Source organism: Argopecten irradians, chromosome 10 (assembly GCF_041381155.1).
Source record: "Argopecten irradians isolate NY chromosome 10, Ai_NY, whole genome shotgun sequence".
NCBI lineage: Eukaryota > Metazoa > Mollusca > Bivalvia > Pectinida > Pectinidae > Argopecten > Argopecten irradians.
Window position 1 is genome coordinate 8,560,324 of NC_091143.1, and position 24,955 is coordinate 8,585,278.

The following is a 24,955-nucleotide window of genomic DNA, read 5'->3' on the forward strand; positions in this document are numbered from 1 at the left end:
GCCCTAAATTGATTGTATTATCATGTTCAGCATCCATACAAATTAGGAAAATAAAATCATAAACATTTATGATGACTTAAGCTTAAACAATAGACAAAATAGAAACTTGCTCAAAAACTTTAACATGGAAATATGACAAATTAACAGACTCAAAAAAAACCTTAAGGGCCCCAAATTGGTTGTATTATCATGTTCAACATCCATACACATTAGGAAAATAAAGTCATAAACATTTATGATGACTTAAGCTTAAACAATTGACGAAACAGAAACTTGCTCAAAAACATTAACGTGAAATGGGACGCCAATGCTGACGCCGACGCCGACGCCGTGGTGACAACATTAGCTCCCCCTATTCTTCTAATAGGCGAGCTAATAAAGTCATGCATTCTAAATTGAAATCTGAAGGCCCTTCACACGAAACTAAGAGAGGGTAAAGACCGATATCAAGTTTTAGAGCTAATTCTTGGTAATAAAAGGAAGCTGGATTTCCTGTACGGCACACTTGACTCTTGTGACCTTGAATGTTGGTCAAGATCATTTGTTGCTAAGACCAAGTCATTGAAGGTGAAAAATGACAGTGTACAATCAGACAAACTGACAGACATTATAGGACGCATACCCACTGTCAGCTGATAATTATCAATTTTCTTACTTAATCAATTTGTTGAGTGATCAGCAGAGTGCCGAGTTAAAGAATGACGTGCTGGAGTCTGTCAAGCCCATTATTAATGTGATGAGTTGTTCACAGAACGGAATCTCAATCAATCGGGCAAAAACCTCAACGATGTAATAAAAGCTTATTTAAGGCAGGAAAATAAGTGGATCTCTTAATTAGTCACAGCAAGCAAACCACAAATAGCTAAACCATATCTGTTCTCACACCCTTGTTATATTTTTGTAGCTATTAGCCATTCAATAATTTATAGATGAAGCCGTCAGCGTTAATTTGAGAAAATGAAAAGTAAACAATTACTGTGGAATTGATTTTTATATAATTACACAAGAAATTACCCAATTACATGATCGTGGTATTGTATGTTTTGTAATAATTACATTATAATTACATAAGATCAGACCAGTTTTTACAACCATGCTCACGAATGTTTACATAAATTCAAACTGATTCTACACAGTCACTACATAGTACCTTATTTTTATATACATAAGTCAAAGCAATAATATTGCCTTTTTATCATATAGGTTGATCATTGATGAACATTTTTCAATTGTAAAGTTATCAAATTAGGCTTATTAAAAGTAAAACATGTAATATGAAATTGTAACAAGTTAATTAAGAGGAATTTTGTTCTTTTGAATAGGTCCTGCAAGTCTGAAACTTTTTAATGCCCTCTAATTGATTTTTTAAACTTCCAAACTCAATAGATTTATATTCACTCATTTTTTTCTCACATTAAAATAAAAACTTAACACAACTGGACCAATGACCTTAACATTATAAATATATTCTGATGAATCATTGAATCGGATGGCCTGTACAAGTACAATACAATTGTAGGAGTTATAACTAACTTCAGAAACTTCTATTTACTTAACCTTTTCTTTTAATTTTGTGAGCAACATATGTGACAGAAGAATTTACAAGAAGAAAACTCTACTTAAGATAACAAGTTAAGTAACACAATGTTATTAGAATTATCATTTGAATGAGGACTTTGGTACAAGCATTGTTCATTGTACCCATATTTAAACAACAACTTAAAGGCATTTTGACAAGGAAGAAAAAAACCTATCCATTTGAATTTGTTTTAGAAATTGGCACTTTTTCTTTACTTTTACCATAAGTCAGAGAAACTGTAATTCTGAACAAATATATATAAATATAAATTTTATTTATTTTACATGGATTACAAAACAATTTATACAACTTATGCAAATCTCTCTCGATGGCCCGGATGTAAGTGCACGAGGGATCTTAGTGTTGGAGGAAACAGGAGTGCCCGAAGAAAACCCACGTGATCAGACAGGTGACCTCTTACCTTTTCACATCCATGCCGGGGATCGAACCCCGGCCGGCTAGGTGAAAGGCGAGTAGCTTAACCACTACACCACCCGATCAACTGATCACATCTGAACAAATGTTTCTTACTATTAGTTTGAACAAATGTTACTTAGTATAACTCTGAGAAAACTTTACTTACTATTCGCAGGAGCGTAGGATCCAGCTGCCAATAATCCACAAGGAAAGCATAAAAACAAGCATGACAGTGCCAGGACATATTGTCATCAGTGTCTTCAACACAAAACGTGTGTCAAAACTGATTCGGTTTAAAGCACCTATACTCCTGGACGAAGCATCTGTAAACAACCTACTGTGTAAAAGCATTACCCGTGCGATGAGATAAAGTCTAAGAAACATCGGTAGTGATAAAAGTATATCCACTGGTACCACATTTTTTAAAAGTTCTGATCCGTCGTACTTCATGGTGTACCACGTGAAGTGAAAGTTTCCTGGAATAGGGTGCACCACACATACTAGAATCTCTGTCAACAGTTGGGAAAGTCTTTTCCAGGAAATCGCTATTCGCCAGTCTTCAACACAGTTATCAATTGCGAAAAGCTGCAAAAGCAGAAGACAATATTGATAAATGCTTTACCTGAAGATGTATGGACATTGTAAGTTTTATTTTGTTTTGTTATTGAATTAAATCATCAGCTAAAATAAAAATGAAATCAAGGACAAATGACCAATGAGCTTTAATTGACCCGAACGAAGGCAATGTCAATTAAATGAGAAATGATATTCAAATATCAGCCATTGGTTACTTTTGGATGATTGACACAGAAAAAAACCTATAAATGATAAATATTGATAACAATTGGATTATAAAATAGGATTATCATCTATCAAAATTCCTTAATTCTTAAGAACAACAAAGCCATGTACATGTACCATCTACTGTTTAATTAACATGTGTAGTATAAGCGTTCCTTGAAGAACTCAACATTTTGTCACTGCATGACCTTGCAGTAAGGTCTAAATATATCTTTACAAGCTAGGTGACAAGTCGTTAAGAGTGCTTCCATTTGTCTTCCTAAGGACTCCTAGAAATTGGCCCTAAGTGTCGGCAATAACCTTAATGATGAGTATCGATCCTTAGTCTGCTGGCTCATTTAAGTACCTCAGATATAGAGTCATTAGCAAATGTCTGTCAATAAAACCAATTGAAGCCAAGGTAGATAGAGTTGGCCCAGTATCATCAACATTTAATGGCCTCTACTGTAAAAACAATTCCTCAAAGGAGTTTTACCTCAAAAAACCTTGCCTATTGATTGTGATTACACAAAGTCAAGTAAATACAGAGATTTAGTTTCCATGCAGTTTTTTCGCCCCACCACTGCTCTGTCTGCTTCCCTGTTAACCCGGATTTAATGCGGAAATTGTAGAATTAGTATAATGAACAATAAATTGTGGTTCCTGCAAATGCTTTAAATGTAGCAAGCTCACTTAGAGTGAACTCCAATAACAATAATTTGGCCTTGAAATTATAAATTAAAACCTGATGATAAAAACTCAATTTTATTTTTCCCTCATGGCGGGCTTGGTTTCCCTTTGAAGTATGGTTTTCATTTTTATCAATACAACATGATCAACATCGAAGTTCAAATACTAAATTGTACATCAACATCAATGAATCAGTGAAAACCACAGAATCTGAAAATATCAACAACTAAAGAACATGTTTGTCTCAATCTGGCTGTTCTTAGGTTCCTGGAATTATGTTGACAGTAAAATCAATTAATTGGTACGAACTAGCACTTTTCCTTTCTAGACGAAGTGATGGTGCGGTTAATTAATTTCAAGGTGTTTTTTGTAATTTGTAAATTCATCTTGTTCTGTCACTTTTCCAAAGTCTGCTGCAAACTTCAATCAAGCAATTTTGATAAAGTGGCTCAGGGTTCTGATTACCAAAAGAGATACAAGTACAATGGCCTACTCCTTCAATCACCAGCGCTGTGGTTTATAGTCCATAAGCTGCCAGGAGGAAGTCATCTAGTTATGTAAAAGTACCATGTACAATAGCTTCTATTCAATTCTTCTTGTTGATGTAAGGTAAATGTGAGAGTCGTCAGAGAACAGTAAAGATGTGGTTGTGTAAGCTGTGGTTGTGGTATAGCTTGAGGGTCATGCTGATCATGGAAGGGCAGAAGATATTCTGTAAATCTCAAATCTGTTGAGGGGTTTTCTGAATAAAAATGTATCATATAACTAAAAGGACTTTTTAAATGAAGTACTAAACACCAGATTATGAAACCTTACAATATGATGTCAATGGGGATTAACAAGAGGAGACTTTAGAAAAATTCTTAATTATTTTAACCTAAAAATATTTTAACTTAATCTTGCAAAACATCTTTAAGACAATAAACTGAACATGTAAACAATTCATATATTAATTGAACCTCTAAATATGTAAAATTAAGGTTAAAAGTTCTGATCCGTCGTACTTCATGGTGTACCACGTGAAGTGAAAGTTTCCTGGAATAGGGTGCACCACACATACTAGAATCTCTGTCAACAGTTGGGAAAGTCTTTTCCAGGAAATCGCTATTCGCCAGTCTTCAACACAGTTATCAATTGCGAAAAGCTGCAAAAGCAGAAGACAATATTGATAAATGCTTTACCTGAAGATGTATGGACATTGTAAGTTTTATTTTGTTTTGTTTATTGAATTAAATCATCAGCTAAAATAAAAATGAAATCAAGGACAAATGACCAATGAGCTTTAATTGACCCGAACGAAGGCAATGTCAATTAAATGAGAAATGATATTCAAATATCAGCCATTGGTTACTTTTGGATGATTGACACAGAAAAAAACCTATAAATGATAAATATTGATAACAATTGGATTATAAAATAGGATTATCATCTATCAAAATTCCTTAATTCTTAAGAACAACAAAGCCATGTACATGTACCATCTACTGTTTAATTAACATGTGTAGTATAAGCGTTCCTTGAAGAACTCAACATTTTGTCACTGCATGACCTTGCAGTAAGGTCTAAATATATCTTTACAAGCTAGGTGACAAGTCGTTAAGAGTGCTTCCATTTGTCTTCCTAAGGACTCCTAGAAATTGGCCCTAAGTGTCGGCAATAACCTTAATGATGAGTATCGATCCTTAGTCTGCTGGCTCATTTAAGTACCTCAGATATAGAGTCATTAGCAAATGTCTGTCAATAAAACCAATTGAAGCCAAGGTAGATAGAGTTGGCCCAGTATCATCAACATTTAATGGCCTCTACTGTAAAAACAATTCCTCAAAGGAGTTTTACCTCAAAAAACCTTGCCTATTGATTGTGATTACACAAAGTCAAGTAAATACAGAGATTTAGTTTCCATGCAGTTTTTCGCCCCACCACTGCTCTGTCTGCTTCCCTGTTAACCCGGATTTAATGCGGAAATTGTAGAATTAGTATAATGAACAATAAATTGTGGTTCCTGCAAATGCTTTAAATGTAGCAAGCTCACTTAGAGTGAACTCCAATAACAATAATTTGGCCTTGAAATTATAAATTAAAACCTGATGATAAAAACTCAATTTTATTTTCCCTCATGGCGGGCTTGGTTTCCCTTTGAAGTATGGTTTTCATTTTTATCAATACAACATGATCAACATCGAAGTTCAAATACTAAATTGTACATCAACATCAATGAATCAGTGAAAACCACAGAATCTGAAAATATCAACAACTAAAGAACATGTTTGTCTCAATCTGGCTGTTCTTAGGTTCCTGGAATTATGTTGACAGTAAAATCAATTAATTGGTACGAACTAGCACTTTTCCTTTCTAGACGAAGTGATGGTGCGGTTAATTAATTTCAAGGTGTTTTTTGTAATTTGTAAATTCATCTTGTTCTGTCACTTTTCCAAAGTCTGCTGCAAACTTCAATCAAGCAATTTTGATAAAGTGGCTCAGGGTTCTGATTACCAAAAGAGATACAAGTACAATGGCCTACTCCTTCAATCACCAGCGCTGTGGTTTATAGTCCATAAGCTGCCAGGAGGAAGTCATCTAGTTATGTAAAAGTACCATGTACAATAGCTTCTATTCAATTCTTCTTGTTGATGTAAGGTAAATGTGAGAGTCGTCAGAGAACAGTAAAGATGTGGTTGTGTAAGCTGTGGTTGTGGTATAGCTTGAGGGTCATGCTGATCATGGAAGGGCAGAAGATATTCTGTAAATCTCAAATCTGTTGAGGGGTTTTCTGAATAAAAATGTATCATATAACTAAAAGGACTTTTTAAATGAAGTACTAAACACCAGATTATGAAACCTTACAATATGATGTCAATGGGGATTAACAAGAGGAGACTTTAGAAAAATTCTTAATTATTTTAACCTAAAAATATTTTAACTTAATCTTGCAAAACATCTTTAAGACAATAAACTGAACATGTAAACAATTCAGATATTAATTGAACCTCTAAATATGTAAAATTAAGTAATTTTTATATTCATTTTGATAATGGACTTTCTTATTTCAATTTGATATAGGGATATTGAGGTATATGTTTATGCCTGAGTCCATCATATTACATATTGAAATGGCAATAAGATGTAAATACTCCCGCCTAGCCAGCCTCCATATTGAGCCAGCAGGCAGCGCAATGGAACCAGATGGAATGACATGGATACTAAATATCACTCCATTTTATGGTGCGGGCATGAAAAAGCATTGTTACAGAATCCTCTATAACTGAAAGAAAAAACCTTTGATATAAAGTATTAAACGCCTGGATAAGCACAACATCTATATAAATCAAATTGTTATGATTTATTTTGTTACACTTAAGAGTTGTTTCCCCTAGAAAGTCTGACAATAAATCTATAAATATTGGATGATTTGAGCCTGTCCGTCGTCTATATATGGGTCCGGCAATAACAGTATCTGCTAACCATACAAATATGTTGACACAGGGCACGGTTTTGTCAATAGTCGTATCAAACTCATTAATTCTGTGGGTGGTACAGTACAACAGTGATGACTGTAATCAATGACTCCCGCCATAGTTGTGGCACCTGTATTCTGTAGTATCAGTGTTAAGCAGCTTAGGGGACAAGCATTACACAAGTTTTATAGAGAAGATGAGAAGTGATTTTGAATGATGACACTGTAGAAAAGTTCATTGTCATGTGAAGGTTATACAGGTTGTGCAAGCCGTTGTATATTGCACAGCGTGAACTTTAGATATACAAATTGTAACATGTGTTGAGTTTCTCATTCAAGAAATACACTTAGAGGTGAAATGTGTTTTAACAGAGAGAGCGGAACTTACTTCTTTAATATCCGAGGTGATATTCTGTATTTTAACACAATAGGTTAAAAGCATATTAAAGAATTAAAACCAAGGCATAATTAATTCCTTGTCTGCAGAACAACCTGAAAACAAATGTCGTCTTATAAATTGTTATATTTCGTTAACCAGGGCAACTACCAGGTACAGCAAGGCAATCCTTCCTTTAAATGTCAAATAACTCTTGTGTAAATACAATAAGGTGAATAAGATTAGATGTCAATCTTATAAGACACTGCTTTCCCCATTAGGACAAGAAGATACCAACACACTGTTTATTAAGGTAGAATTAATTAATCAATTAACGAGGTACATACCTGGATCTCCAGAGCGTGGTAAGCCAGGATGAGACAGACCAGAATCAGCGTAGAAAGACTGATGAGAGACTTTAATACGAAGGAGCAGACATGATCCTGTAGCGAAAAAAAAATCATGTTTATCACACCATGTCATATCGGGGATGAAATTGTTTCTTAATCTTTTCTCATTTTCACTACAAATAGCAGTATCTGACTGAATACCTGATGCATTCTGTACTGTAATATCTAGTAATTGAATTTTCATCTCATATCATATTTTATTTTAAAAAAGCTTTAAAGAAATTTTTGAGTTTAAATCATGTTCGTGAAACATCAATCTCTGAATCAATACTGTCTAAACATATTTCTGATTTATTCAGTCTATAGACAATACTGCTCTGTATACCATGGTAGCATGTAAAGCTCAATCACTTAGGTTTTCGCAATGTTTCATAATTTTATTCAAATTCAATTAATACAGTCAGGAGATGGACATATGTAGCAGTATAGGAAATGTAGAGGGGCACCACATTGACTAGCAATGGACATAATCTCGCCGTTTTTTTCTGTTGCTTACACCAAATGCTATAACCCAAATGCTTAAGGTTTTTTAAACGAATATTGCCTAAATGATTTAGCATAAAAAAACACAACCAGGGACTAAAAAGCACAAGGTTCTTTATATATTAAAAACTACTTGGTAAAGTTGTTAACAAAGGCACCAAAGGGCCAATCTGACTTCTTGGCAATAGTAATTTATAATGGGACTTTGTCAGGAATTACATTTCCTCAACAAAATTGCCTTAACATATAGGAAATTAATTAGATATATTCTAGCCATCTTCTATTTATTCAACCAGAGATAAAAACACAAAACCATGCAAGTGTCACAGAAACGTGAGAATGAGTGTGTGTATGCGCTGTGGCGCGGCCCATTCTGGGGGTTTTGTATAACCTAAATAAATAATAAAAACTTTGTCTTGTATCATTTCATGATGTTTCAGTTCAAACCAGCTACCGGTTAGTAACTTGAGGAGAAGTTCAAAATGTGTTTACAGATGGCGGCTATGCGGGACTCCATAGTCAGGATCATTTCATGCAAAGTTTTGGCAGCACAGGATCGACCCGAAAAAATACACACAACACTTTGTTCTCGGCGACCCATGCCTGGATCATTTTCATTCAGCTATGTGTTTTATATCGGACCCGAAAAATAACAACAACTTTGTCTGGACCTTTTGTCAAATCCAAATAGCACCAGTTGAATTCAGATCGTCCCGAAAAAAAAATAACAACACTTTGTCATCACTTGGTGGCGGCCATCTTGGATTTCGGATCGACCCAGAAAATAACAACACTTTTGTAGGGACCTGTCTGAATCAATGCAGTTTCAGTCAAATCGCACCGCGGTAGTACTTTGAGAAGAAGTCAAAATGTGTTTTCACGATGGCAGGCTGTGGCGGCCAGTTGTTAATATTGCAATGTATGAACTTGATGATGAAGTTCAAATTGTGTTTTCAAGATGGCGAAATGCACTAATTAAAGCCATCCCAAGTTTATATACGAACTCAAAATGTGTTTTCTAGATATAAATGGGCCTGCCACTTTGTCGGGGAAAGTTTTCGGATACATTTCATGCCTATATGTGTTTAATTAATACTTTGATTTGGGATTTACTTTGTACAATTTCTTGCTATCCTGCTGGTACAGTTCAGCTGGATAATCCTGGTATACGTATTTAGACTATTCATCTGTACCTTCGGGGTAGTTCTGACATGCAAATTTGCCGTCCCTCCTCAAATACATGGTGTGTAAGCAGCATCCTGGTAAAATTTAGATCATGTGCCTCCCTAAATCCATGGTTGTTATGCCAATACATGTGGTAAAAACATAATACACAAACATAATACACAACCAGATGCTAGGATACTAGGTGTTCCAAAGTGTGTCAGTGTGCATATTGTAGGTATTAGGATGTGATTAGGATGTGGGGTGCATGTGTATGAGGATGTGTAATTGTACCAAACTAGAATGTGGGTATGAGGATGTGGGTATATTGGTAAAGTATGTGGATAGGTGTGGGTAAATTGATCAATGTAGTAATGAGGATTATGACGGATATAGGTATGGAAAGAGTGTATAAGAATGTGGGTATGAGGATGTTATGAGGATGTGGGTATGAGGATGTATGAGGATGTGGGCCGATGAGGATGTGGTATGACGGGATGTATGAGGATGGGTATGAGGATGTATGAGGATGTGGGTATGTATGAGGATGGATGAGTATGTAGGTTATGAGGCATGTATGAGGATGTGGGTATATTGGTATGTGATGTGGAAAGGTGGGTAAATTGATCAATGTAGTTATGAGGATTATGGGATATAGGTATGGGGGTGTATAAGATTGTTGGAATGAGAATGTATAGGATGAGGGTATGAGGATGTATGAGGATGTGGGTATGAGGATGGATGAGGTGTGGGTATGAAGATGATGTATGAGGATGTGAGAATGTGGGTATGAGGATGTGGGTATGTGGATTGTATGAGGATGTATGAAGGATGTATGGAGGTATGATGATGTCTGGGTATGAGGATGTATGAGGATGTGGAAATGAGGATGTATGAGGATGTATGAGGATGTGGGTATGGGATGTATGAGGACTTGTGGGTGTGATGTTGTTTATGAGGATGTATGAGGATGACGGGTATGAGGATGTGGGTATGAGGATGTATGAGGATGTATGTGGATGTTGGGTATGAGGATGTATGTGGATGTGGGGTATGTGGATGTTATGAGGATGTATGAGGATGTATGAGGATGTGGGTATGAGGGATGTATGAGGAAGTATGAGGATGTGGGATTGGAGGATGTATTGAGGATGTATGAGGATGTGGGTATGAGGATGTATGAGGAAGTGGGTATGTGTATGCGGATTAAATAAAAGGATGTGAACATGAAATGAATATAAGTAGGTTGAAAAAATAATGTGACTTTGAGGGATTGAGTATATGGCTGCATACATTTGAATGTGAGGATATAGGTATTAAGTGTATAAATAAGATGTTTGTATGGGGAATTAAGTATGAGAATAAGATTGTAACAGGAAAGATGGATATATTTTACAAGAACCAAAATTAAAACCCTTACTATTATGTATAATTAATGTGGTATTTATAATTAAAAGAGTCTTAAATATTTTCAAATCTATTTTCTTCTTGCAATTATCAGTACTTGTATGCATGAATACAATTTACAGATTATAGAATTTTTCATTTGTTTTAAGCTAGATGTATGCTACCTTTATCATGCACCTTCCTTGTGTAAAAGAAGTTGGACAGCCGAGCCAAGTTTTAATTCCCAATATGTACAATGAAGGAATGCTACAAGCAGAATATGAGTGTTATCCAATGCTTAGTTCAGGAAAAGAAGTCATTTATATCAATTGCTACCTTTTAGACCCGCCCCTGGGGCCCCTCGGGGTCAGTTTCACCATTTGGATAATTTGAAATATTTACCACCTGGGATGCTAGCAGTCAAATACCAGTGATATCCACTGTTGTGTTCCAGAATACAAGTCAGTTTTGACATGGTACACGATATAAAATCAATACTAATGTCTGTTACAATGGATGCTTTCCTGAGTCCTGCACTCGTGACATTGCAATCTGTGAATGATTCTCCTTCAGTACTTAGGAAAAAAAGAAGATATATAAGCAGCTTTAATGGCCCAATGTGTATGGATCTTTTAATGCGCACATCATGCACATCCTTCTCTCATTATAGAGACTCCATGCAGATTGTGTATGTTGCAGACATATGATTCAATGCTTAAAATGACAACTTGCTGGCAAGCTCCTGAGTATTCCTAGTCTATCATCACAATGTATGGAGAACATGGTGTTCTTTTATTTTGGTATTTACCTATTCTGTATTTGCACATTACAGAGTTATCTGCCCTTACAAGAAGGTACATTGATTATGACATCATCCTTTTTAGAGAAAACAACATGAGATCCACTTACAAAATAATGAAATCATAATGGATACCTACCCGCAAGGGAAGTAACTCTGCAATATGCAAAGAAGACAGCACCTTGTGGTAGTGTTCGAATAATGACCGTAATGGTTTTCAAGCTGCTTTACTGGTAGTCAATAGTCTAAGAAAACAGATTTTTATCAATTAAATTGGTTTCTGAATCCTTTTATTTGTATGAAATCATATCATTTGTTTGTTTGATTTTATAAAATGTGGTTTAAACCAATGATCTTGCCATGCAGTCATCTAGGACATGGTATTTATGGGTAATTCCAGATTAAAGTGAAAAGAGACTATAGTTGGGATATCAGTCCATTCTTTTTTATATCTTTTATTCAAATTGTTGTTATGATTTTAGTAAAACGTTACTCATAAATATATGCTATGCTATGACTCTATGTGAAAAATAAATTACTTAAACATTTCTGCTATGGAATTCCCCCTTAAATGGCCCCTAATTGTCAATAATTTATTGTTTGAAATAGCAATCAATTTCATAACAGTATATTTCTGCTTTAGAATGTAATGCCATGACGTCAATATCATTAAAACCACATGTGGCAGCTGCGGGATTTAGCTTCGGAAACCACTAAAACAAAAATTATTGATATACCCAGGTAAATCCTGAAATCCAGCTATCTTTTAATGCTTTCTTCATTAAATATGATATCCATTATGGAAGAAACATCTCTGCCATGTCTAGATTAATTACTATAGGCAAATATCATCTGTCAAAATCAAGAGCCAAAATACCAATAGAGTTGATAACAATGTGGATAGTAGAATTAGGATCGCGTTGAAAGGTCTTTACAGTTCAACAAAGTAACTGATATCCACAAAACACTTAAACAAATATTGGATCAGCTGAGATTTAACTTACTATATGTCAATCATATAATCAATATCCACACACTCCATCAAGAACTGAAGCATTTGATTTTCCTCTTTTAGATTTTTTTAATGGAAATTGATCAGAAAGATAAAATTAGTTGACTAACATTTCCAATACAGGCACATCTGTACTATAAGTATAAAGGGTATAGTTCACTCTGTCATTCCTATTGGCCATACATTTGTTTCTGCTCCTCCACTGTCTGTCTCTCTATCCCCTCGATTTGTTTGTTTATTCCCTTTGTCAGTCTTTTCATCCCCTTCTGTGTGTTTGATTTTCCTCTGTCTGTTTCTCTATCCCCTTTATCACTTTATTTGTCCGTTTTCCCCTTGTCTGTCTCTCAATTCCCTTTATCAGTTTATTTTTCCATTTTCCCCCTGTCTGTCTCTCAATCCCCTTTATCAGTTTATTTTCCCTGTTTTCCCTCTGTCTGCCGTTCCATCCCCATCACCTATTTGTTTGTCTCTGTTCTATGTCTCTCCATCCCTTTATCAGTTTATTTGTCCATGTTATCTGTCTCTCATCCAAAATCACCTATTTATTTATCCCTGTTGTCTGTCTCTCAATCCCCTTTATCAGTTTATTTGCCCCTGTTTTCCCCTGTCTGCTGTTCCATCCCCATCACCTATTTGTTGTCTCTGTTGTCTGTCTCTCCATCCCCTTTATCAGTTTATGTGTCCCTGTTTTTTCCCCTGTCTGCCTCTCATCCCCCAACAAAAAACCATCATCTATTTGTTTGTCTGTTGTCTGTCTCTTTATCCCCTTTATCAGTATATTTGTCCCTGTTTTCCCCCTGTCTGCCGTTCTATCCCCCACTACCTATTTGTTTGTCCCTGTTGTCTGTCTCTTTATCCCCTTTATCAGTATATTTGTCCCTGTTTTCCCCCTGTCTGCCGTTCTATCCCCCACTACCTATTTGTTTGTCCCTGTTGTCTGTCTCTTTATCCCCTTTATCAGTATATTTGTCCCTGTTTTCCCCCTGTCTGCCGTTCTATCCCCCACTACCTATTTGTTTGTCCCTGTTTTGTCTCTTTATGTTTAGTATATTTGTCCCTGTTTTCCCCTGTCCCGTTTATCCCCCACTACCTATTTGTTTGTCCCTGTTGTCTGTCTCTTTATCCCCTTTATCAGTATATTTGTCCCTGTTTTCCCCCTGTCTGCCGTTCTATCCCCCACTACCTATTTGTTTCTCCCTGTTGTCTGTCTCTTTATCCCCTGTATCAGTATATTTGTCCCTGTTTTCCCCCTGTCTGCCGTTCTATCCCCCACTACCTATTTGTTTGTCCCTGTTGTCTGTCTCTTTATCCCCTGTATTAGTATATTTGTCCCTGTTTTCCCCCTGTCTGCCGTTCTATCCCCCACTACCTATTTGTTTGTCCCTGTTGTCTGTCTCCTGTTTGTCTGTCTCTTTATCCCCTTTATCAGTATATTTGTCCCTGTTTTTTTCCCCCTGTCTGCCGTTCTATCCCCCACTACCTATTTGTTTGTCCCTGTTGTCTGTCTCTTTATCCCCTTTATCAGTATATTTGTCCCTGTTTTCCCCCTGTCTGCCGTTCTATCCCCCACTACCTATTTGTTTGTCCCTGTTGTCTGTCTCTTTATCCCCTGTATTAGTATATTTGTCCCTGTTTTCCCCCTGTCTGCCGTTCTATCCCCCACTACCTATTTGTTTGTCCCTGTTGTCTGTCTCTTTATCCCCTTTATCAGTATATTTGTCCCTGTTTTCCCCCTGTCTGCCGTTCTATCCCCCACTACCTATTTGTTTGTCCCTGTTGTCTGTCTCTTTATCCCCTGTATTAGTATATTTGTCCCTGTTTTCCCCCTGTCTGCCGTTCTATCCCCCACTACCTATTTGTTTGTCCCTGTTGTCTGTCTCTTTATCCCCTTTATCAGTATATTTGTCCCTGTTTTCCCCCTGTCTGCCGTTCTATCCCCCACTACCTATTTGTTTCTCCCTGTTGTCTGTCTCTTTATCCCCTTTATCAGTATATTTGTCCCTGTTTTCCCCCTGTCTGCCGTTCTATCCCCCACTACCTATTTGTTTCTCCCTGTTGTCTCTTTATCTCTTTATCCCCTTTATCAGTATATTTGTCCCTGTTTTCCCCTGTCTGCCGTTCTATCCCCCACTACCTATTTGTTTCTCCCTGTTGTCTGTCTCTTTATCCCCTGTATTAGTATATTTGTCCCTGTTTTCCCCCTGTCTGCCGTTCTATCCCCCACTACCTATTTGTTTCTCCCTGTTGTCTGTCTCTTTATCCCCTGTATCAGTATATTTGTCCCTGTTTTCCCCCTGTCTGCCGTTCTATCCCCCACTACCTATTTGTTTCTCCCTGTTGTCTGTCTCTTTATCCCCTGTATCAGTATATTTGTCCCTGTTTTCCCCCTGTCTGCCGTTCTATCCCCCACTACCTATTTGTTTCTCCCTGTTGTCTGTCTCTTTATCCCCTTGTATCAGTATATTTGTCCCTGTTTTCCCCCTGTCTGCCGTTCTATCCCCACTACCTATTTGTTTGTCCCTGTTGTCTGTCTCTTTATCCCCTTTATCAGTATATTTGTCCCTGTTTTCCCCCTGTCTGCCGTTCTATCCCCCACTACCTATTTGTTTGTCCCTGTTGTCTGTCTCTTTATCCCCTGTATCAGTATATTTGTCCCTGTTTTCCCCCTGTCTGCCGTTCTATCCCCCACTACCTATTTGTTTGTCCCTGTTGTCTGTCTCTTTATCCCCTTTATCAGTATATTTGTCCCTGTTTTCCCCCTGTCTGCCGTTCTATCCCCCACTACCTATTTGTTTCTCCCTGTTGTCTGTCTCTTTATCCCCTTTATCAGTATATTTGTCCCTGTTTTCCCCCTGTCTGCCGTTCTATCTCCCACTACCTATTTGTTTGTCCCTGTTGTCTGTCTCTTTATCCCCTTTATCAGTATATTTGTCCCTGTTTTCCCCCTGTCTGCCGTTCTATCCCCCACTACCTATTTGTTTCTCCCTGTTGTCTGTCTCTTTATCCCCTTTGTCCCTTTATCAGTATATTTGTCCCTGTTTTCCCCCTGTCTGCCGTTCTATCCCCCACTACCTATTTGTTTGTCCCTGTTTGTCTGTCTCTTTATCCCCTTTATCAGTATATTTGTCCCTGTTTTCCCCCTGTCTGCCGTTCTATCCCCCACTACCTATTTGTTTCTCCCTGTTGTCTGTCTCTTTATCCCCTGTATCAGTATATTTGTCCCTGTTTTCCCCTGTCTGCCGTTCTATCCCCACTACCTATTTGTTTGTCCCTGTTGTCTGTCTCTTTATCCCCTGTATCAGTATATTTGTCCCTGTTTTCCCCCTGTCTGCCGTTCTATCCCCCACTACCTATTTGTTTCTCCCTGTTGTCTGTCTCTTTATCCCCTTTATCAGTATATTTGTCCCTGTTTTCCCCTGTCTGCCGTTCTATCCCCCACTACCTATTTGTTTGTCCCTGTTGTCTGTCTCTTTATCCCCTTTATCAGTATATTTGTCCCTGTTTTCCCCTGTCTGCCGTTCTATCCCCCACTACCTATTTGTTTGTCCCTGTTGTCTGTCTCTTTATCCCCTTATAGTATATTTGTCCCTGTTTTCCCCCTGTCTGCCGTTCTATCCCCCACTACCTATTTGTTTGTCCCTGTTGTCTGTCTCTTTATCCCCTTTATCAGTATATTTGTCCCTGTTTTCCCCCTGTCTGCCGTTCTATCCCCCACTACCTATTTGTTTGTCCCTGTTGTCTGTCTCTTTATCCCCTTTATCAGTATATTTGTCCCTGTTTTCCCCCTGTCTGCCGTTCTATCCCCCACTACCTATTTGTTTGTCCCTGTTGTCTGTCTCTTTATCCCCTTTATCAGTATATTTGTCCCTGTTTTCCCCCTGTCTGCCGTTCTATCCCCCACTACCTATTTGTTTGTCCCTGTTGTCTGTCTCTTTATCCCCTTTATCAGTATATTTGTCCCTGTTTTCCCCCTGTCTGCCGTTCTATCCCCCACTACCTATTTGTTTCTCTCCCTGTTGTCTGTCTCTTTATCCCCTTTATCAGTATATTTGTCCCTGTTTTCCCCCTGTCTGCCGTTCTATCCCCCACTACCTATTTGTTTGTCCCTGTTGTCTGTCTCTTTATCCCCTGTATCAGTATATTTGTCCCTGTTTTCCCCCTGTCTGCCGTTCTATCCCCCACTACCTATTTGTTTGTCCCTGTTGTCTGTCTCTTTATCCCCTTTATCAGTATATTTGTCCCTGTTTTCCCCCTGTCTGCCGTTCTATCCCCCACTACCTATTTGTTTGTCCCTGTTGTCTGTCTCTTTATCCCCTTTATCAGTATATTTGTCCCTGTTTTCCCCCTGTCTGCCGTTCTATCCCCCACTACCTATTTGTTTGTCCCTGTTGTCTGTCTCTTTATCCCCTTTATCAGTATATTTGTCCCTGTTTTCCCCCTGTCTGCCGTTCTATCCCCCACTACCTATTTGTTTGTCCCTGTTGTCTGTCTCTTTATCCCCTGTATCAGTATATTTGTCCCTGTTTTCCCCCTGTCTGCCGTTCTATCCCCCACTACCTATTTGTTTGTCCCTGTTTTCTGTCTCTTTATCCCCTGTATCAGTATATTTGTCCCTGTTTTCCCCCTGTCTGCCGTTCTATCCCCCACTACCTATTTGTTTGTCCCTGTTGTCTGTCTCTTTATCCCCTGTATCAGTATATTTGTCCCTGTTTTCCCCCTGTCTGCCGTTCTATCCCCCACTACCTATTTGTTTGTCCCTGTTGTCTGTCTCTTTATCCCTTTATCAGTATATTTGTCCCTGTTTTCCCCCTGTCTGCCGTTCTATCCCCCACTACCTATTTGTTTTCCCTGTTGTCTGTCTCTTTATCCCCTTTATCAGTATATTTGTCCCTGTTTTCCCCCTGTCTGCCGTTCTATCCCCCACTACCTATTTGTTTGTCCCTGTTGTCTGTCTCTTTATCCCCTTTATCAGTATATTTGTCCCTGTTTTCCCCCTGTCTGCCGTTCTATCCCCCACTACCTATTTGTTTGTCCCTGTTTGTCTGTCTCTTTATCCCCTTATCAGTATATTTGTCCCTGTTTTCCCCCTGTCTGCCGTTCTATCCCCACTACCTATTTGTTTCTCCCTGTTGTCTGTCTCTTTATCCCCTGTATTCAGTATATTTGTCCCTGTTTTCCCCCTGTCTGCCGTTCTATCCCCCACTACCTATTTGTTTGTCCCTGTTTTCTGTCTCTTTATCCCCTTTATCAGTATATTTGTCCCTGTTTTCCCCCTGTCTGCCGTTCTATCCCCCACTACCTATTTGTTTCTCCCTGTTGTCTGTCTCTTTATCCCCTGTATCAGTATATTTGTCCCTGTTTTCCCCCTGTCTGCCGTTCTATCCCCCACTACCTATTTGTTTCTCCCTGTTGTCTGTCTCTTTATCCCCTTTATCAGTATATTTGTCCCTGTTTTCCCCCTGTCTGCCGTTCTATCCCCCACTACCTATTTGTTTGTCCCTGTTGTCTGTCTCTTTATCCCCTTTATCAGTATATTTGTCCCTGTTTTCCCCCTGTCTGCCGTTCTATCCCCCACTACCTATTTGTTTGTCCCTGTTGTCTGTCTCTTTATCCCCTTTATCAGTATATTTGTCCCTGTTTTCCCCCTGTCTGCCGTTCTATCCCCCACTACCTATTTGTTTCTCCCTGTTTGTCTGTCTCTTTATCCCCTGTATGTATATATTTGTCCCTGTTTTCCCCCTGTCTGCCGTTCTATCCCCACTACCTATTTGTTTGTCCCTGTTTTCTGTCTCTTTATCCCCTTTATCAGTATATTTGTCCCTGTTTTCCCCCTGTCTGCCGTTCTATCCCCCACTACCTATTTGTTTGTCCCTGTTGTCTGTCTCTTTATCCCCTGTATCAGTATATTTGTCCCTGTTTTCCCCTGTCTGCCGTTCTATCCCCCACTACCTATTTGTTTCTCCCTGTTGTCTGTCTCTTTATCCCCTTTATCAGTATATTTGTCCCTGTTTTCCCCCTGTCTGCCGTTCTATCTCCCACTACCTATTTGTTTGTCCCTGTTGTCTGTCTCTTTATCCCCTTTATCAGTATATTTGTCCCTGTTTTCCCCCTGTCTGCCGTTCTATCCCCCACTACCTATTTGTTTCTCCCTGTTTTCTGTCTCTTTGTCCCCTTTATCAGTATATTTGTCCCTGTTTTCCCCCTGTCTGCCTTTCTATCTCCCACTACCTATTTGTTTCTCTCTGTTGTCTACAGTTGAAAGTGTTTGCCTGTACTTGTTGACTGTTAATCTGGTATTATGACCACCATTTCAATTACAACTTTTGGTGTGTAGGACAAATCAATGTTGATGGTAGCCAGTACAATGTGTGTAGATGGATTTATTGTAAACATTCATACTCTCTATATTAATTGCAAGTCATCCATTCCTATATGATGTTTGCCCAGATCAAAATAGTCAGTGACTTGGAGCATAATAGCAATCTAGATTTCTGCTGAACGTGTTCATTAAAAACATCATCATCTTCTGCAAACACAGGCAGTATTACGTTAGTGTCTGCTGCCTTTATAAAGTCTGGTGTACCAGGGTTATACCAATAGCCAGTGTGAAGTGCCGTCTGTAAATGAGGCCATAACACTACCCAGATACCAGGAATGAAGATAGAATCTACGTCTTATCTGTCATTCATAACACACTTAACACTAGCAATATCTAAATTAACACAAAAATGACCCACTGTAAAGACATTTTTTATAATCAATGTAATGCTTGATGGAAAATTTCCTCATATGGATTCCCAATTTAAATTGCATAGAAATTAGCTTCCTAATTTAGAATGCATAGGCCAGCATAATTCTATTACATACACTAATGTCTCCAGAGTGAAATCTTCCACCAAAAAGCTCTTTGCTGCCATTACCCGAGTTTCAACTCAGGCTACCCCATGAGAAGTACTCCTTTTAAACTACTATACTACTCCCCATTCCTCTCTCACTACTCCTTTCCTTTTTTAAGATTTACTAAACACTTACATACCCTTTATGACCATGTCAATGTTATTTTACACTTGACTTGATATCATATGTCCGAGGAATCATGTTGAGTTTCCTGCCAGAAGTAGAACCAATGTCTCAAAGAATGATGTCTGTAAATTTGACCTCTGACCCCAGTTGTTTGTTGATGGTGATGTAACCATCATACCCAAGGTCTGCTAGGTTAACCTGGCACAACTTACAAAACACTCACAATAAATAGCATCAATATTTAAGTCTCCCTACCTATATAAAACCTTACAATGTCTATATACCTCCAAACAATTTCATTGAGCAGAATGGAAGATCAATGTAAATTTCAGAGCTACGTGACAGAGAAGCATAAAAAGCCTTTTCATTAGGACCATTCCAAGAAGTATATAGAGTCAACTTTTTTCACCTTGGTGTTAACAAGTGACTGGGAACCTGACTTGCTCAAGAAACAAATTTGTTTCATAGGTGACTGGGATTAACAAGTAAGAAGTCTCAGAATGTTCTCTCATCAGGCTCATCATGTCCAAATGAAAAAAAATTGGCACCATAAAAGTAGTGAAGGATTGTTTAATTCTTACTTTGTTAGGCTGATGTACAAGACGCACAGCTGAAGTAAACAGGTTATTTTTATTAGCAGATACAATGCAACAATGGTTTTTAAAAAAAAGCCTGGTTCACATCTTGTTCATGTTGATCAACTTAATCATTGAACCAGCAGATACGGCCATATACCATTTACTTACAACAGTTTACTAATGAAAACCTTTGATATAACACAAATGAGATATAGATTTTATTTTACATTGAGATAAGTCAATGGCAGGAGCAGAGAAAGTCAGACAACAGTGATATTGAACGATGACCGTTATTAAAGTCAGTATACAGTGGTTATGTACATACAAACCTATATAACTGCCTATCCCCACAGCGTGTAGAGTCGCCCGGAATTAATAGCCCAATATCCCTTATTTACATTAGTTTAATATTAACAAATTCTAATTAAGCATCAACTAAAGGCTAAATTCACCACTGAAACCATGTTTGTACCGAGATAAGTTCGATACAGAAGGCTTGGTGCCATTGGCACTAGCGTAAATATTGAATATGTTTAAGTGTTGACACTGCTGCTGAAGCCAGTGCTATAGGAAAGAAACACCTCAGGCAGACAGAGATACTGCAAAATAATGTTATAGTTATATATAACAGTATTATGGCTCCATATTGACATCGAGATAGGAAATACAACTACAATTTTAAAATTTGGAGCCCTAATTCAATATCAAGTCTCCCTTAGGTACTTACAATGTATCAAGTCTCCATGAGCTTTTGGCTCTAGCTGTGCTGACATATGCTGAATTCTATTCTCAGTAATAATTGTGTTATACACATTATAAATAACTGGTAGTAGTCAAAATTCTATTCCTTACACTGTTCTCACACTGGAATTGTGCTCCAGTAATACAATTAATGTATCAACTCTTTAATTTAAGTAATTACTAATGACCCAAAAATAGATGAAGTGGAAAAAGTCAGATCAGTGATCAAACCAAGGACCTCTAAACATAAGCTGCATGCTCTACCAATTGAGCTATACTTGGTCTACTATGATCAATTTAGTCCAATTCTGCAACTGAAATACATGTTGTCAATATGGTATATTCCCTTTAGCAAAGTCACTTTCCTTGCTGGCCAGTTGAATTTTCCAAACTTTGTGGGAATATTGTACTAGCTTCGTCCTATTGCTCAGTGGGGGTATTAGATATAGGTAAATCATATAATGTACAGCAGTTTTTTGTATGTGTATCGCGATTTTCCTATTTACCATGTTTATGCCAGAGCTAGCATTATTACCATGTGTATGAACAATGATGGTGTACATATATTACATGTGAACTTCCCTGTCTATTATATTTCCAAGCAATGCTCTGTATACCAGTGGTGCGTATGGGTGCATACATGCATAGTAAGAAAAATGCCAGAGCTGTGTCGAGGGGGAGTTAATGTGCCTACATTGATGAAAGTTGTACCCCACATGGCCAACACAGATCTCAGCTCTACCAGCTTGGCCACTGTTGGACAACAATGTATTAATAACATCTCAATATACAGACTAGGTGCCATATCCAGTCTCCCTCCCAATATCCCACATTCTACACGGTTTATGATAAATCCTAATTAAAAAAGGCCATATGAGCATATACAGCCAAATGTGTTCTTACAGATTGATACACAGTAATACCTGCCTAAGCAACCACCTCTGTATAAAGACCACCTGCTTAATAAGACCACTTTTCTAGGGTTCCAAATGACCATTTTCAACAATTGTCAACCTGTGTATTTAGACCACCTGGCTATAAAGACTATTGTCCTTCTATTTCTGGGTGGGTCATGATTATGTGAAATATGTCTTTACAGTGGTCACATATATACTTGTCACTATTTTACTTTTTTAATTAATTATTGTAGATCTACCCTAGGGATACTGTGATCAACAATAAACCTTCCTCCTCTAATAGACTACAGTCATCTGATTCTAACCAAGCATCCACAGAAATATACATTGAGATGTGTTAGGTTTAACATCCTATTAACAGCCAGGGTCATTTGAGGACAACCTTGTGTGCAATATGTGTGCTTGTCTGTATGTTTTGGCAGGCTGCAGTATATTCATGTTGTGACTCCGTGTAATAGCATAACTCTTGCCCTTTTTATAGAGCTATCTTCTCATTAATACATCTAGTTCTACTCTGTGGAAATAAAAAGAAATGCATTTTACCTCTGAGAGAAATACACTAGGCCCACAGGGGTCAAAGATAACACTACTCAAAAAAAAGGCAGAGGTAATCATCTACACAAATGTTACGTGTACTTTACAAGACACAAATTTATTATATCTTATTAATAAAAATTTTAAAAAAAATTTAAACTTTATTATTTATAGCTAGAATATTATTTGATAGTAAATTTCAATGACTCTTGTCCCCATACATAGTGTATTGATCTTGACTAACAGCCAGGGCAAATATCTATTCCAGTACTATGCATTAATAAATGATTAAAGAGCATCGTTTATCAAAGTAAGTAATTAATATAGTAATTCCCATATGTTGTTTTTACATTACAACACAATAACACACACAGTCAGTTGTAATGGGAATTGGTTACACATGATTACACAAATTTAATGTACTTTCAGAACAAAATCTTTGTTAATGTACTAGTTTGTGGATGTGGCCTATGCAACTTATGTTGATACATATATAATATGTGTACACCTGTGTAATATCACAGGTGTAAAACATGCAGCATATTTGTGTTATGAACAGTTTGGGGATAAGTACGTAGGCGGAATTGTCATATTGTGATGTTCTATAATATCTATTGCTGAACTCCTATACTGTGTACTGCTGTTGTTTTCTATAATTCATGATCTGTGAGCGCCGATCAGTGATGCTGAATTATTTAGACCTTTGGAATGCGACACGAATAATTGTCACGAATTGATTTAACGTCCGCACATCCTTATCACAGGTTTTACACATGTCATATTGTCCATAGCCACAAATACACATTGGAATGAACCATTCCAGCAATAATAAATACTTAATAAACAAAAGAGGCCTAGAGGGTATATGTATTGATCAAAACAACCATTCATTTCAGTAATACTCTCCTGTTTTGGTCTCTTATACTGAATAAACCATGTTACCTAGTCAACAGTTAATTAAAATGTAACTAGTTTTATAGATCTAAGAAAATTAAAATCTATAAAAGTTGCAAAGAGCCTTAACTATTTCCAGAAAAAGAGTTCTTTGATAGAAATATCAATAACTGCCCATTTTTCCAATGGGGTTTATATACAGTGCATATACTGATGTGTGGGGATTATATACAGTGTATATACTGGTGTGTGGGGATTATTTACAGTGTATATACTGATGTGTGGGGATTATGTATAGTGTATATACTGATGTGTGGGGATTGCATACAGTGTATTTACTGGTGTGTGTGGATTTTATATAGTGTACATACTGATGTGTTTGGATATATATAGAATGTATATACTGGTATGTGGGGATTATAAATAGAGTATATAGTGATGTGCGGGAATTGTATAGAGTGTATTTACTGGTGTGTGGAGATTTTATAGAGTGTATATACTGATCTATGGGGATATATATATAGTGTATATACTGGTGTGTGGAGATTTTATATAGTGTATATACTGATGTGTTGGGATTATATACAGTGTATATACTTGTGTGGTGATTATATACAGTGTATATACTGATGTGTGGAGATTATATACAGTGTATTTATTTGTGTGTGGGGATTATATACAGTGTATATACTGATGTGTGGGGATTATGTATAGTGTATATACTGATGTGTGGGGATTACATACAGTGTCCATTTACTGGTGTGTGGGGAATATATACAGTGTATTTATTTGCGTGTGGGGATTATATATTTTATATTTACTTGAGTGTGGAGATTATATACAATATATATACTTGTGTGTGTGGATTATATATAGTACATATACTGGTGTGTGAGGATTATATACAGTGTACCTATTGGTGTGTGATGATGATATACAGGGTATCTACATGTGTGTGGGGATTATATATAGTGTATATACTGGTGTGTGTGGATTATATACAATGTATATACTTGTGTGTGTGGATTATATATAGTGTATATACTGGTGTGTGAGGATTATATACAGTGTATCTATTGGTGTGTGGGGATTATATACAGTGTATCTATTGGTGTGTGGGGATTATATATAGTATATACTGGTGTGTGGGGATTATATATAGTATATACTGGTGTGTGGGGATTATATACAATGTATATACTTGTGTGTGTGTGGATTATATATAGTATATATACTAGTGTTTGAGGATTATATACAGTGTATCTATTGGTGTGTGGGGATTATATACAGTGTATTTACTGGTGTGTGGGGAATATATATAGTGTATATACTGGTGTTTGTGGATTACTGTATATACAGTGTATATACTTGTGTGTGGGGATTATATACAATGTATATACTGGTGTGTGGGGATTATATACAGTGTATATACTGGTGTTTGTGGATTACTGTATATATATACAGTGTATATACTTGTGTGTGGGGATTATATACAATGTATATACTGGTGTGTGGGGATTATATACAATGTATATACTGGTGTGTGGGGATTATATACAGTGTATATACTGGTGTGTGGGGATTACATACAGTGTATCAACTGGTTTGTGGGGGATTATATACAGTGTATATACTGATGTGTTGAGATTATATATAGTGTATATACTGGTGTGTGAGGATTATATACAGTGTATATACTGGTGTATGGAGATTATAAA

The 24,955-nt window shown here is 37.3% G+C and overlaps 1 protein-coding gene across 1 annotated transcript in view; it reads right to left on the reverse strand.

Annotated features, from left to right (window-relative positions):
• The window catches only part of LOC138333043 (small conductance calcium-activated potassium channel protein 1-like), a 78,486-nt gene that overhangs the window by 17,261 nt on the left and 36,270 nt on the right, over positions 1-24,955 (reverse strand). Inside the window, exons 4-5 of the mRNA XM_069281148.1 lie at positions 7,644-7,739; positions 2,163-2,581 (exon numbers count right to left, since the gene is read on the reverse strand). Coding sequence (XP_069137249.1) covers positions 2,163-2,581; positions 7,644-7,739 — 515 coding nt within the window. The remainder of the gene's footprint in view (positions 1-2,162; positions 2,582-7,643; positions 7,740-24,955) is intronic.